The sequence below is a fragment of the Macrotis lagotis genome, chromosome 2 (genome assembly GCF_037893015.1).
Source record: "Macrotis lagotis isolate mMagLag1 chromosome 2, bilby.v1.9.chrom.fasta, whole genome shotgun sequence".
Taxonomy (NCBI): Eukaryota; Metazoa; Chordata; class Mammalia; order Peramelemorphia; family Peramelidae; genus Macrotis; species Macrotis lagotis.
Window position 1 is genome coordinate 54,207,906 of NC_133659.1, and position 16,491 is coordinate 54,224,396.

General features: G+C 37.4%; 1 protein-coding gene across 3 annotated transcripts in view; it reads left to right on the top strand.

Moving 5' to 3' along the window:
* LOC141512702 (carboxyl-terminal PDZ ligand of neuronal nitric oxide synthase protein-like) overlaps window positions 1-16,491 on the top strand; it is a 389,034-nt gene that overhangs the window by 322,276 nt on the left and 50,267 nt on the right. For all 3 annotated transcript variants that reach the window (XM_074221846.1, XM_074221845.1, XM_074221847.1), the window contains 2 exons: window positions 2,749-2,915; window positions 14,320-14,490. In XM_074221846.1, the coding sequence (XP_074077947.1) occupies window positions 2,749-2,915; window positions 14,320-14,490 (338 nt within the window). The remainder of the gene's footprint in view (window positions 1-2,748; window positions 2,916-14,319; window positions 14,491-16,491) is intronic.

The window sequence follows — 16,491 nt, forward strand, 5'->3', positions numbered from 1 at the left end:
CTAGAAAGCCAAGAAAGCCAAAAACACAAAACAGTTCTTGTCCTCATTGAGCTTACATACCAATGGGACCAGGGTGGCTAGAGTACCAACCCAGGAGTCAGGAAGACCTGAGTTCAAATCCAACCTCAGACCACTTAGCTGTATGATCTTGGGCAAATCACTTAACCTCATTGCCTTGCAAAAACCAAAAAAAAACAATGCTAATGGGACTTTAATCTCTGGGAGGTAATTGCTAAGTAATGCTTTTGTGTCAAAGGCAATGCCCAATTTATTGAATTTTCTAAAATTGTTCCAAATTATTTTCCAGGATGGTTGGACCAATTCACTGCTTCATCAGGATGTTAGCATTTCTATCTTCTTGCAGAATGTTCTTTTCCTTCCTATGAACCCTTTGAAATCTTATCTGGGAAGATCTTGGGTTTTCTTCAGAGCTTCCCTATCTTCAATTAACTACTCCACACATTCTCCAACCACCCCCCCCCCAAAAAAAAACATTCCTGTTACTCTCATGCCGGAAACTAGAATCAGATCTAAAATAAATTTCTTCTTGTTGATTTATCCACCCTTTAAGTGATAATATCCTCAATAAAAGTCAAGAAATTAATAGCTGCTTTCATTTTGGCAGAGAGAGGGCTCCAGATAAAACCTAGAGAAATTCCCAGGTTCATCTCTATCTTCTTTCTGACCACATTATCTCTGATGATAATATAACTTTTATTTCTCTCCCTTTATTCCCTGATCTTCACCCATGTATCTACACTTCCCAAGCTTCTTCACATAATTTCTTATATGCTGCACTATCCCATCCTTTTTTTCATTGAATCATTTGTACCCCTTAGCCTTCTATTTATTCTCTAGACTAGATGACTCCTATTTCCATCAGAAGCTACTCTCCATTTTGACTCATTTTACTTGTATTATCTGGAGTTGCTCCTGTTTCTCTTCAAAATCAAAAGTTTTTCAGCAGTAGTCCTAATAGTCCTTAGTTTTCCTGGACTTGGCATCCTCCATAAGGTGATACTTCACTCATAGATTAAGCCTGTTCTAGCAATCTGATGTACACACTCTTAAATCCTATATGAACTTATTTATTGAGTATTGGGAACAAGAAAATGGCCCTCCTTCCTTTCTTTGGGCCCTGAGTGTGCTACATTATATATATTCTTAGATTTAGTTGATGGATTGTTTATTGAGATATATTGTTTGTTCTTTTGCCTTCTTTTTTTATTTCTCAGTATAAATTTCTGAGTAGAGATAGGACAAAGAATAGATTTGGAAATGAAGATGATAGAAAAACAGAAGATATCAATTATTATAATTTTTTTATTTTTAATGTAATCTTTCTCTCTCTAGAACTGGTATCTCTTTCGGCATGGAAGTGGCAGCCCAAGCAGCTGCCCTGCTCCTTCGGGCCAGTTCGACTGGTCACAGCTGTTGCCTCTTCTATAAACTCCCTCCTAAGCTCTAAACAGACCCATCATCACAGTTCCCAGGCGCAGCCTGGAGGAAATCCAGACGCGCTGTTTAAATACTTTGTAATTATCAGTCAAGTTTCCCCTATGGTCTTTGTGGGTTCACACTAGAATTCACAGAACAAATTGTGCTATAAAGCAATCACTTTGTGGGTTCACACCAGAATTTACAGAACAAATTGTGCTATAAAGCAGACACTTCAGTCTGGTCAAGTGTGGTTCTCTACTTGCAGTGAAAGGAAGGGAAGAAAAGCAGCTCATATTTCTGTATCCAGTTCAGCTTGGTTGGTTTTAGTGAATTAGGGTATGTTGTCTTGGTCTGTTTGTATAAGAGAACCTATAAATATACTCAGATTCACACAGACACAGGTTCTCTGACTAGCCAGTTGCTACTATACCATACCTGGGTTTGACATTAGATGCACTGGGCATTAATGTCCGTGGGACCTCAGTTTCCTTATCTGTAGAATGAGGGGGTTGGATTTGATGAATCTTAGTTCCATTCTAGCTATAAATCTGTGCTCCTATTAACTTAAGGAAGTAGTATATTCATGTAGTAAAACCTGAATAGAAAAAGGTCTTATATGATGGCTTACACATAGATTTGTAAAGTAATCTCTATTCCAGCTTCTTCATTTTACATATAAAGAAACTTAATTCCCATAAATGATGTGGCTTATACTGAACAAAAATGTCTTATTTTAAATGAAATCCATAGATCTTCCTTCTACTGTTATCTGACTTGTACAGGTGTGATAGGGTCACGGATTTAAAGCTGGAGAGGAACCTTAGAGGTCATCTAAGTGAAGCTCCTTATCAGGTAGAGATAAAGAGCCTAAGACTTGAAGATATGAAGTGATTTGTCCAAGGTGACACAGCTAGAAAGTACCTGAGTTGGAATTTGAGCCCAGGTCTTCCTGAATCCAGATCCAGAGCACTTTCCATTGCCAGTGGTATCAAATTTCAGTAGTAATGGGACCTGTTAAATATTGCATAAGAATCCCTGAGGATTGTATATCATTTCAGTTTTAAAATGTAATATCACCTATGTTTTATTGTTTTTTAAAAATTCTTTTGTTAAATATTTTCCAATTTCATTTTAATCTGGTACAGACTGCACCAACTGCTTCTCAAAATTGTTTGATGCATTGACTGAGAATTGAGCCTAGTCTCTGCCATGACAAGTGAGAATTCTACCACTGAGCCACCAGTGAAGATGAGAAGTGTTAGCCTTGCTGTGGGCAATCCTTCACTTGTACTGTCTTTTCCCCTATAGCCCGCCAATTGACTGGAGCTGAGAAGGCCTCCACAGCCACAGCAGAGGAGACTGACATTGATGCTGTAGACATCCCTCTCCCAGGGAGTGACATCTTAGAATTCAGCCGAGGAGTGACTGACCTTGATGCAGTAGGGAAGGAAGAAGACCCTCTCACAGACACCAAGGTAAGCAAAAAGTTCCCTCTCTTCCACCATCCCAACTGTGGTGCAAGGGCTCTTCCTTGATTAACCTTAGGGTTTCTTCAACTCTTTAACTATCTGAGGATGGGACCTAGTTACAGAACTGGCGGGATAGAATTTGTTTTCCTACAACTCAACTAAGTAATGAAATGATTATAAGCTCTATTATGTAATTAAGTATCCAACTGCTAGAAAAGGTTGAGGGGGAGAATTGGAGAACTAAGGTGAGAGACAGAAGGAAACCAATTTTAGCCAAAGGAGATTTCATCACAGTTCGCCTTTCACATTTAGGGCCCAAACTCTTAATCTGAATTTCCCTGGGTTTGTTGTCGCAACTCAGGAAGGACCATCTCAATATATGGCAGAGTATATGGCATCAAAACAGACTCATCCTCTCCCTAAACCTTCTCCCCTTTTCCATATGGATTTTCATAATGGGGCCATTTTACTATTATCTCTATGATTCTATGGCCTGAAATGACTCAGCACCAGAGAAATGGTTAGCAGTGAAGAGACTGGATGATACTTGCCATCTGTCTCCCATTGATTTAGATTGATTGCCAGAATTTCAAAATATAATTGTCCAACTGTGTTGTTTATTCAACAAGTCCCCTACTTTTCCAGTACCTAAGCAGTTACAGCCAGATGACTCTGTCTCCTGTTCTAGACGACTTTGAATATTTATCAGTGAAGAGAGTGGCGTCAACAGCTCTAAGTGCCCAGGTTGGCTTGTTACCCATCCATTACCAATACTTTTTCACCAATCTAATTTCTCTAATCTCATCAATAAGGATCTTGTCTCTAACAGTCCGTGTCACAATACATCGATGCCTTCTCAAGCTATGTTGTTCTTGTATATATGACTTCTCATCAATCCTTCATAGAGGAGATTCATTCAGCATGCTGGTGACCTTTCTCTTGGTCTCTCTTTTTTATTTTAGAAAGATTTTATTTATTGTTTGAGTTTTACAATTTTTCCCTTATTCTTGCTTCCCTCCCCCCAACCCCCCCAGAAGGCATTCTGTTAGTCTTTACATTGTTTCCATGGTATACATTGATCTCAGTTGAATGTGATGACAGAGAAATCATATCCTTAAGAAAGAAAAATAAAGTATAAGAGATAGCAAAATTACATAATAAGATAATGGGTTTTTTTCCCCTGAAACTGAAGGACATAGTCTTTGTTCAAACTCCACAGTTCTTTCTCTGAATACAGATGGAATTCTCCATCACAGATACCCCAAAATTATCCCTGATTGTTGCACTGATGGAATGAGCAAGTTCATCAAGGTTGATCATCACTCCCATGTTGCTGTTAGGGTATACAATATTTTTTCTGGTTTTGCTCATCTCAGCATCAGTTCATGCCAGTCCTTCCAGGCTTCCCTGAATTCCCATCCTTCCTGGTTTCTAATAGAACAATAGTGTTCCATGACATACATATACACCACATTTTGCTAAGCCATTCCCCAATAGAAGGGCATTTACTTAATTTCCAAGTTTTTTGCCACCATGAACAGGGCTACTATGAATATTTTTGTACAAGTGATGTTTTTACCCTTTTTCATCATCTCTTCAGGGTATAGACCCAGTAGTGGTATTGCTGAATCAAAAGGTATGCACATTTTTGTTGTCCTTTGGGCATAATTCCAAATTACTCTCCAGAAAGTTGGGATGAGTTCACAGCTCCACCAACAATGTATTAGTGTCCCAGATTTCTCACATCCCTTCTAACATTAATCATTATCCTTTCTGGTCATATTGGCCAGTCTGAGAGGTGTGAGGTGGTACCTCAGAGATGCTTTAATTTGCATTTCTCTAATAAGTAGTTATTTAGAGCAATTTTTCATATGACTATGGATCACTTTGATTTCCTCATCTATAAATTTCCTTTGCATGTCCTTTGACCATTTGTCAATTGGGGAATGGCTTGTTTTTTGAAAATTTGACTTACTTCTCTGTATATTTTAGAAATGAGTCCTTTGTCAGAAATACTAATTGTACATTTCTGGCCAAGATGGTGGAGAAAAGACAGGTATTGTGTTAAGTACTCCTCTTTCTCCTCAAAAACAACATGAAAGAAACCTCTTAACAGAAATTTGATTGACAAAATCCAGAAAGACAAGCTAGGAGAAGAACACCCCACCAAGAAGGTCTGTCTCAGGGGACCACGGGTAAACTGGGAGACAAGAGCAGAGGGTCAGCACAGGGACAGCAACTGGTGGAAGAAAAAAGGGCCAGCCTCAGTCTTAGGGACTTTGGTGAATAGTGGGTGGGATATCCAACTTTAGTAGGCTGGGGGTGGGGGAAAGGAAGAGGAGCTACAGGAGGATGAGTTCCAGCACAGAGTCTCAGAGCACACCTGGAGAATAACCATCTGGGCTGGGGACCTGAGCTCCATACTTTCAGGGGAGTCCTTTTCCCAGAACAAACAATAAACAACCCACCACCCCCTCAGGCTAAGGTGTGGGCAACAGAGTTCACTCAATTGAAAGAGGTTAACTCCCTACCCCAGGCTCAGGACATTATTCAAGGTCAACTCAGACCCTGCTGCTGAGGGCCCCAAACACTCCAGAGAAAGCAACCAGTGCTTCCTACTGGTCAGCCCCATGGAATTACTAAGCCAAGTGAACAAAGCCTCTAGAATGTTCAAAAGCAAGCCTCTGAGAGCCAGCCTCTGCCCCCCCCACAAGATCCTAGAAATATGAAGAAAGGCCAGTGAAAAAGGGGGGCCCATGGAGAAATACTTAGATCAAATAGATTCTAACCCAGAGAGATCTATAGCACTTCTCAGGAGAATATGAATTGGTCTCCAGCCCAGAAAGACTTCCTTGAAGAAATCAGGAAGGAGTTTAAAAATCAATTGGAGGGGCAGCTAGGTGGCGTAGTGGATAAAGCACTGGCCCTGGAGTCAGGAGGACCTGGGTTCAAATTCGGTCTCAGACACTTAATAATTACCTAGCTGTGTGGCCTTGGGCAAGCCACTTAACCCCGTTTGCCTTGAAAAACCTAAAAAAAAATCAATTGGAAAAATTGGGAAAAGAAACTCAAAGAAAATTAACAACTTGCAACAAGAAAACAAATCCTTGGAAAATACAATTGGACAAATACAAAAATGAGAATAATTCTCTTAGATCTTCAATTAGGCAAATGAAAAAAGAAAATGATTCTCTCAAAACTACACTTGGGCAAATGGAAAACTCCTTCACAAATAGAATTGACCAACTGGAAAAGGAGTTTCAAAAGGTAAATGAAGAAAATTCTTCTTCTCTAAAAAAAAATAATGGAATTGGTGGAAACTGATGGCTTCATGAGACAACAAGATTCTGTTAAACAAAACCAAAAGATCGAAAAAATAGAAGAAAATATAAAATACCTCATCAGCAAAACCACTGACCTTGAGAACAGATCAAGAAGGGATAACCTGAGAGCTACAGGAAGACATAGACAGCAAAATTTTACTGAGAGGAGACCTCAACCTCCCACTCTCAGATTTAGATAAATCTAATCATAAAATAAACAAGAAGGAAGTTAAGGAGGTAAATAGATTGTTAGAAAACCTAGATATGAGAGACCTATGGAAGAAATTGAATGGGGATAGAAAGGAATATACTTTTTTTTCTGCAGTATATGGCACTTACTCAAAAATTGACCATGTACTAGGGCATCAAAACCTAATGATCAATTGCAGAAAGGCAGAAATAGTGAATACAGTTTTCTCAGATCATAATACAATAAAAATCATATACAATATTGGGCCAGGGAGATATAGACCCAGAACTAATTGGAAACTAAATAACCTCATTTTAAAGAATGAGTGGATCAAACAACAAATTATAAAAAGAATTAATTATTTCATCCTAGATAATGACAATAATGAAACAACATACTAAAACCTATGGGATATATTCAAGGCGGCTGTCAGGGGATATATTATATCTTTAAATTTTTGCATGAATAAATGAGAGAAAGAAGAAATCAATGAACTAAATATGCAACTAAAAAATTAAAGAACAAATTAAAACCCCCAATTAAATACCAAATTATAAATTCTAAAAATTAAAGGAGAAATTAATAAAATCAAAAGCAAGAAAACTATTGAACTAATAAATAAAACCAAGAGCTGGTTTTATGAAAAAAAAACAATAAGATTGATAAACATCTAGTCAATTTGATTAAGAAAAAGAAAGAAGAAAACCAAATTGCTAGTATCATAAATGAAAAAGGTGAACTCACCACCAATGAGGAGGAAATTAATAATTTGAAATTATTTTGCCCACCTTTGTGCCAATAAATTTGACAATTTAAGTGAAATGGATGAATATTTACAAAAATATAAGTTGCCCTATCTCAGAAAAAGAAATACAACAAGCTGTATTGAACTCCTTAAGAAAAAATCTGCAGGACCAGATGGACTCACAAGTGAATTCTATCAAAAATTTAAGGAACAATTGATTCCAATTCTATATAAACTGTTTGGGAAAATAGGTGAAGCTGGAGCTTTGCCTAACTCATTCTATGACACCAATATAAAGTGCTGATACCTAAACCAGGAAGAGTTAAAACAGAGAAAGAAATTTATAGACCTATCTCCCTGATGAATATACATGGAAAAATCTTAAATAAAATCTTAGCAAAATGATTACAATAAGTTATCACTAGGATAATACATTATGATCAAGTAGGAATTATCCCAGGAATGTAGGGTTGGTTCAATATTAGGAAACTGTTAGGTTTGTTATTGATATAGTTAATCTAGTATTTCTGACAAAGGACTCATTTCTAAAATATACAGAGAAGGGGCGGCTAGGTGGCGCAGTGGATAGAGCACCAGCCTTGGAGTCAGGAGTACCTGAGTTCAAATCTGGCCTTAGAAACTTAATAATTACCTAGCTGTGTGGCCATTGGCAAGCCACTTAACCCCCATTCCCTTGCAAAAATTAAAAAAAAAATACACAGAGAAGTGAGTCAAATTTTGAAAAAAGCAAGTCATTTCCCAATTGACAAATGGTCAAAGGACAAAGGCAATTTACAGATGAGGAAATCAAAGCGATCCATAGTCATATGAAAAAATGCTCTAAATCACTACTTATTAGAGAAATGCAAATTAAAGCATCTCTGAGGTACCACCTCACAACTCTCAGACTGACCAATATGACCAGAAAGGACAATGATCAATGTTGGAAGGGATGTGGGAAATCTGGGACACTAATACATTGTTGGTGGAGTTGTGAGCTTATCCAACATTTCTGGAGAGCAATTTCGAATTATGCCCAAAGGACAACAAAAATGTCCATACCCTTTGATCCAGCAATACCACTACTGGGTATATATCCTGAAGAGATGATGAAAAAAGGGTAAAAACATCATTTGTACAAAAATATTCATAGCAGCCCTGTTTGTGGTGGCAAAAAACTTGGAAATTAAGTAAATGTCCTTCAGTTGGGGAATGGCTTAACAAACTGTGGTATAGGCATGTCATGGAACCCTAAATAGTTCTATTAGAAACCAGGAGGGTTGCAAATTCAGGGAAGCCTGGAAGGATTTGCACGAACTGATGATGAGTGAGATAAGCAGAACCAGAAAAATATTGTACACCCTAACAGCAACATGGGAGTGATGATCAACCTTGATGGACTTGCTCATCAATCCATCAGTGCAACAATCAGGGACAACTTTGGGTTATCTGTGATGGAGAATACCATCTGTAACCAGAGTAAGAATTGTAGAGTTTGAACAAAGACTAAAGACTATACCTTCAGTTTTGGGGGGAAAAAACCTGTTATCTTATTATGTAATTTTGCTATCTCTTAGACGTTATTTTTCTTCTTTAGGGATATCACATTCAACTGAGATCAATGTATACCATGGAAACAATTTAAAGATTAACAGAATGCCTTCTTTGGATGATGGGGGGAGGGAAGCAAGAATGGAGGGAAAATTGTAAAACTCAAAATAAAATCTTTCTAAAATGGAAAAAAAAGAAAAGAAAATATCAGCTTTATGCAATATCTAAGCATGTACTATCCTGGACAGAGCCAACTTCATTAAGTCTGTTGACTAAAGGAATTCAGGATGGTCAAAAACCAGGAACTTTGGACTTTATCAGTAGCTAAGGGCTCTCAGGTAGATGTCAGAGAAGGTAATTCATGAATATATGCATCCCTTGATAATTTATTAATATTTGACCCTAGAAACTAGAACTCAGTACTTCTATCCAGTGGGATATAATAAATTCTTTCTATTAAATGAGATCAGGTGAATGGTTAGCAGTTCTATTTCATGACTAAAGTATATATTTCACCATTTCTGCTACCATAACTGGGTAAACATGTCTCAGAACTTCCTAGAAGTTTCTAGTCTACAGATGTAAGCAAGGGACAGAGTAAGCAAATGTTTAAGGATTAGAATTCTATATCCACTTCCAGGAAGATATTTAGACTCAAAAAAGAAAATATGCTGGTAAGTTTTAAACATGCTTTCATTTCTCTTTGTAAGAAAGGTAAGTAACCCAATTTTCCACAAATAATTCCATATTTCTTTAATATACCTATCAGAAGGTTGTTGAGTGAATACTCATCCTGGGTTCAAATCCAGTCTCAGACACTTACTAATTGTGTAGCCCTGAGCAAATCATTTAACCCTGTTTGCCTCACTTTCTTCAAATGTGAATGGAACTAGAGAAGGAAATGGGAAACCATCCCCAGTATCACTGTGAAGAAAACTCCAAATGGATCACAAAGAGTAAAAAAAAAATGACTAGACAACAAAAAACATGTATCAGAAGATGTTATACAAGTTTCTGTCATGAATGAGAACTATCTTTGTCTTATAGTCTATGATTAAAGTCAGTCATTAAGAAAAAAAGAAATTAGTTGTAAAAACTGTTTCCCAATTTACTACATTTCTTTTGATCTTAATTACAGTAGTTTTGTCTATGCAAAAGCTTTTTAATTTAATGTAATTAAAATTATCTAGTTTGTTTATAATAATGTTCTCCATCTCTTCCTTGGTTATAAACTGCTTCCCTTTCCATAGATCTGACAGGTAAACCACTCCTTGATCTTCTAGTTTGCTTATAATATTGTTTTTTTTATGTCTAAATCCTGTATTCATTTTGCTCTTATCTTGGTATAGAGTGTGAGGTGTTGGTCTAATGTAAGTTTCTTCCATACTAACTTCCAATTTTCCAGTAGTTTTTATCAAAGAGAGAGTTTTTATACCAATAGCTGGACTCTGGGTTTATCAAACAGCAGATTACTATAATCGTTTCCTGCTATTGCACCTAGTCTATTCCACTGGTCCACCAATCTATTTCTTAGCCAATACCAGACAGTTTTGATGACTGATGCTTTATAATATAATTTTAGATCTGGTAAGGCTAAGCCAATTTCTTTTGCACTTTTTATCCATTGAATCCCTGGAAATTCTTGGCTTTTAGTTCTCCATGTGAATTTACTTACAACTTTTTCTAACTCATTAAAGTAATTTTTTTAAAATTTTGATTGGTAGGGCACTAAACAGGTAGTTTATTTTTCATAGAATTGTAATTTTTATTATATTAACTCTACCTCTCCATTAGCAGTTGATGTTTGCCCAGTTATTTAAATGTGATTTTATATGGGTGAGAAGTGTTTTGTAATTGTTTTCAAAAAGTTTCTGAGTCTGCTAGACTCCCAGGTAGGTATTTTATATTGTCTGAGGATTACTTTGAATAGGATTTCACTTTCTAGCTCTTTCTGCTGTATCTTGCTAGTCATATATAGAAATGTTGAGGATTTATGAGAGTCTATTTTATATGCTGTGATCTTGCTAAAGCTGCTAATTATTTCTAATAGGTTTTAGATGATTTTTTGGGATTCTCTAGGTTTACCATCTTGTCATCTTCAAAGAGTGAGAGTTTCGTATCTTCCTTCCCAATTCTAATTCCTTCAATTTCTTTTTTCTTCTCTTAATGCTGAAGCTAATGTTTCTAATACAATATTGAATAGTAGTGGTGATAATGAGCACCCTTGTTTCACCCGTGATCCCTGCCTCTTAACATTACTTAGGAATGAAGTAGAGAAGCTTTTTCTTATCTTCTTTACTCACTATATATCTGGTCCACCTCCATTTCCAGCCATACATCTCTCTGATGCTACTTCTTGCTTGCATTTTATCACTTGCAGTTTAGAGTATCTATCCCAAAAGCCTTCGGTGTTATAAGGTTTGAAAGTATAAGGTATAGCTACTATTCTATTCTCTATATTGCCTTAGTGATTCTATATTGTCTTTATTGATTCCTTGGTGACTGTATTATTCCCTGATTCATTGCCATCTAACTACATCAAAAGGCTACTGTTGTAGAAGGGATAGGTTTTTATAACTTGGAATGACTTGGAGGTCATTAAAAATATTGCAGTTTTCCAAATGCATGGAATTCACCTCTCTCTCTCTCTCTCTCTCTCTCTCTCTCTCTCTCTCTCTCTCTCTCTCTCTCTCTGTCCTATTTCATTTTTGGACTAGATAATTGTTCATATGCAATATCTGTCCAAGTATCTTCCATATAGTTTCATCCTTGAATGCTCTTGGGATGGTCTGACTCAGTTGGGTCTCATGTCACGTTTTCTACAAGCTTCTGTCCCCCTTTGGTTTGTGAGATGATAGGACTTTTAATGGGTTTGGTCAGTGGATAGACCACTGGACCTGAAGTTAAAATTCAACCTCAGACACTTACTAGTTATGTGACCCCATGTAATTTGCTTAACCCTGTTTGTCTCAGTTTCCTCATCTATAAAATGAACTGGAAAAGGAAATAACAAAACATACCAGGATTTTGACCAAAAAACCAAATAGGATCATGAAGAATTGGATATGATTGAACAACAACAAGGCTTCTAATATATTGTTCACCGTCCTCAAAACTGGCATTTTCCTTAGCCATCATATCTGGGTTTGATAAGGAGACCTAATATTTTTTCTCTGTGATCTTTTCTAGACTCTTTTTGTGAGAAGAATGTTGAATTTGGAGGCAAGTGGGCCTGAGTTAATTTTCTGGTCCTACCCTTTTCTACTTTTATGACTTTGGTCATATCATTTAATCTCTTCAAACTCAGGTTCCTCATTTGAAAAATGTGGAAATTGGACTAGAGAAACCTCTAAAATCTCTTCCAGCTATATATATCTGGGATCCTATGATATGTATTCCTTTATCCATTTTCTTTTGTTAACTTTTTTTTGCTATAGGTTGTCTAACTATGCCAGGTTGAAGTTCTTTGGGGGTTTTTTAGACCATATCTTCTAATCTTTGTACACGTAATTGAGCATTGATGTTGATCTTTATCCTCACAGGTTTGATGGTTTTTGGTAAACACAATTAACTTCAAACTGATAATTTCCTTTTATAAAAATGTAGTTATTTTTATTTTCTGATGTTATTTGACCTTACCACATATCCTGTCCCTCCAGATTCTCTTCTTGGATAAAGTATTCATGATTTATTGGCATGAATTTTCCTGTGGCTTCTTTCATTTCTTGATCCTGATCCGTATTTTCCAACATTTTTGTTTTTTTTTAATTATCATTGCCTTTAGCCCCTTTACATTACAGTCTCTGGGTAAATGGTGATTTGATTTGGAGGGTCCTCTCATGTTCTTTGTGGAATTTTCTCATTCTCTGAGACAGAATTCAAAAGCTATAGCTTTCTTCATGGAAGTCTTTATGCTTATTCTTATCACAAGCACAGCAAGGCAAAATAACTAACTATCCCATGAAATGATGTTTCTTATTACCTTTGAATGAACAATGAAACCTACACTTTTATTTGCTTCTCCAAGGAGAGCCTGTGAGACAGCTTCTCATGGCTATGTTTCTTATTTCTTCTGGTTTGATTTATAATGAGAACTTCAATTAATCGTGATTCAATTCCTCCAGTATATTGACTCATTGGACAAGAGCAGCCAGTTTTAAGTTAATATTTACAGACATCCCAAAAGCTGTGTGATTCTTATTACCCTCTGTCTCCTTTTCTTTTACTCTACCACCATCACCATAGTAGCAAAAGTGGAATCATATAGACTCAAGAACTGTTTTGTATTTTTCTTTTTTTTTTTGAGATGTGTTAGCCAAAATAACTCCTCATTCTCCCTATTAAAACTTCGCTTCTCTGTAAAGCAAGGCAATGAGAATTTATGTTAAGTTGTGCAATTACAAACATATACAAAAAAGAAAATCCCTACATTCATGGAGCTTATATTCTCATAAAGGAAGATAACACAAAAAGGGACTGAAAAATAGATGTGTGGGGTAGGTAATTGTATAACAAAGCCCTGAGAACTAGAAGGGGAAGAAACGATTGCTGACCTGAGTCTACCCTAAAAATGGAGACTCCAGGAGAATAAATTATAAGTTCTTTGAGAGCAAGGACTGTCTCTTTTTTCCACCCTATTTGTAGTCTGAGGGCTTAGTACAGTTTCTGGCATATACTAGATTCTTAATAAATGTTTATTGACTGATGATGACATTTGTCTTTTGTTCTTGAAGGAAGATCATGGTATCAAGCAAGTGAATTGGATATGAGTGTGTGGGGGAGAAGTTGCTGTTCCTAAGTCACCAGCCTCACTTTCTCTTCCAGAGTCATCTGGGTCTAGTGGCCAGAAATGAATCAGGGAAATTGGAGATGAGCCTGGATGTGAGGCAGTCAGAGTTAAATGACTTGCCCAAGGTCACACAGCTAGTAAATGCCAAGTGTCTGAGGCCAGACTTGAACTCTGGTCCTCTTGACTCTAGGGCTGGTAATCTATCGACTACATAGTTAAACAACCTATTGCAAAAAAAAAATCAACAAAAGGAAATGAATAAAGGAATAGATATCACAGGATCGCAGATACATCGCTAGAAGAGATCTTGAAGGTTTCTCTAGTCCAACTTCCACATTTTTCAAAAGAGGAACCTGAGTTTTAAGAGGTTAAATGATATGACCAAGGTCACACAGGTAGTAAAGGGCAGCACCAGAAAGTTAACTCAGGTCCACTTGACTCCAAACTCAACTCTTCTCACAAAAAAGAATCTGACTTAGTCACTAATGGGAGAAGAGTTCCCTGAGAGATTGAAGGATGTTCCAGTCTCAGACACTTTAGGTACAGAAAGTAATTGATATACCCTATAGTTACTCAGGTCTTTGGAAAACAGACTTAGATTGTTGCTAGGGTCTGTTTCTGTGCAAAACCCTTTTAGCCTGGTAGATGCTGCTAAAACTTGCCTTCAAAAAAATAATGAAAAATAATTACTTGCCTTCCACTGGCATCACCTTCAAATGTCCAGGATCACCCTAGACCATGATGAGGTACTGAGGACCACTGAATGTCTACAAGATTTCTCCTCACTATGTTGCCCTTTGTTTCTCTTCTAGGCTTCGTTCCACCACCAGGAGAACATTCTGACTGCCTCACCCAAGATGCTGCTGCCTTCTTCCTCACAGTTGCCCAGCATTGGGACACCACTGTCCACCCACCACCAGATGCAGCTCCTCCAACAGCTCCTCCAGCAGCAGCAGCAGCAGACACAAGTGGCCGTGGCCCAGGTTCTCCTCAGCCTGCTCCCTACCTCACAGGCTCCACTCTCATGGGCTTGACTAGCCTTCCTTGGGGGGGGGAGCTTTGGGGGCAGGTTCTACACTAGGAGACCCACAAGGGTTTGCTCATTCCATTATTCATTGCTTAGGGGAGGGGGTAGAGTTGAAACAAAGAAAAACATTTTTGATTTGCCATCTACTCCATGCGCTGAGCTGGGCTTGGCTGACTTGGCTTGATGTTGGATGGTTAGTTAATGTTACTGAAGCTAACCAGGGAAGAAGGGGCATGCAGCTCCTCCCTTCCTTGCCTATCATACCTTATTAATGTGTCTTATAAGATGGGAAGAAGTAGATGAGGAGTCAGGAAAAGCAGGAACCTTTAAGGGAAATGTGAACACAAGTCAAACACAATTAATATGGTGACACTAACTCTTATCTCATGAAAAGATTTCCAGACTCCAATCAATGATCCACTTATTTCAAGTGACATTTGATAGAACCAAAGAATCTGTACTATCCTGTGTCCATTGTGATGGAATTTGCCCTCATCATCATATGATTTATTTATATTTTTTGACTCTTAGTAAAAGCAGGGGGGGGGAAAAGAGTAGAATCTCCAATAACAAAATTTTCTCCAGACCCTAAGTTTGTTCACTGTTACATGTTTGGGAAGACAGGAAGGAAGGTACTTGCTTCTCTTTGGCAGTGAATTCTTTCATTTTGCATCCTCAGAATTCAAGTGAATTACCAGAGTCCCAGTCATTGCCACAAGTGGTCAGAGAAATAATCCAAACGTTTGTGTCAGTAATCATTGAAAGAGGAACTTTAAATTTAGTTCCCTTCTAAAGATCTGTACTTTAAAAAAAATTCATTTTGGAGTCAGAACTCCAGTTGAGGAGAGCTGATATCTAGAGAAAGGGAGATGACACTGATGGCAGGCTGCTTTTAGAGAAAATCAAAGAATATGCAAGTTTTGAAGTTAATTTAAAAGTGAATTTTTGTTGTTCTTGTTATTATTATTATTATTACTATTATTATATTGGGTTGATATTCTCATTCCTTCTTTCCTCCCAGTTGGGGGAAAGGGAAAGAACTTTTGTTGAAACTATTTGCAATTTTTGCTCCCTACCTTTAGGTAAAGGTTGCTTCTTTGACAGTAATACTGTCTGATTCAGTTTTACATATCCTGTATCTAGTATTGAAATAACCAAGAACCATGGTTATAATTCCACTGGTCATAATATAGTGCTTACTCAGATTGAGGTTTCTCTTGGATGCTGTCCAGATTTCTGGAAAGATCTTTTTATATCACAGCACTGCCCCCTCAGCTAATGCCACCAACCCTGCAGAGGCGTTGAGGCTTGGTGGTGTACTCCTGTAGGGGACTTTTAGGGCCATCTTGGGGACAAGAAGAACCTAATCTGCTGGCAAGAGAATCCTTGCTTATTAACATAGAAGAGGATTTGCAAGTATTCCCAGTACCAAAGCAAGAATTTCATTAATGAACTCCTAACTGTGAAAAAATAAATCCTTAGTTAAATGGATGAGTTAGTTAGTTGCCCACCACTGAAGATTTTTTAATCTTTGGAATCTTATTTTCCTCCTAATGGACAAACACTAAGAGTTCTCTGGGAAATAGTCTTAGGCCATTCCGGCTGCATTTTAAAGTTTCACATTGAATGTGAATAAATTCTGTCCTGAGTGTTCTTTTTTCCTTTCAGCATATCAATTGCCAAGTAATTATTATTTATCTGAGAAAGGACTTGATGAATATTCATGATGAATATTATGGGAGAAGCATTTGAATTTGAATTCACCACTAAATGCCAAAGAGAAATTATCTACAGAATCTGAGCCAAAATGAGAAATATTCCTGTAGTGTTCTACTAACCAGTCAGGCATGACCTGTCATGGGCACCAGCAGTCAGGATCAGATGCCCAGGAGTGGGTGGATGCTCTTCTTTTTTTTTCCCCACTTCATAGATCCAGTTGTAGGTCTTGGTCAGACTC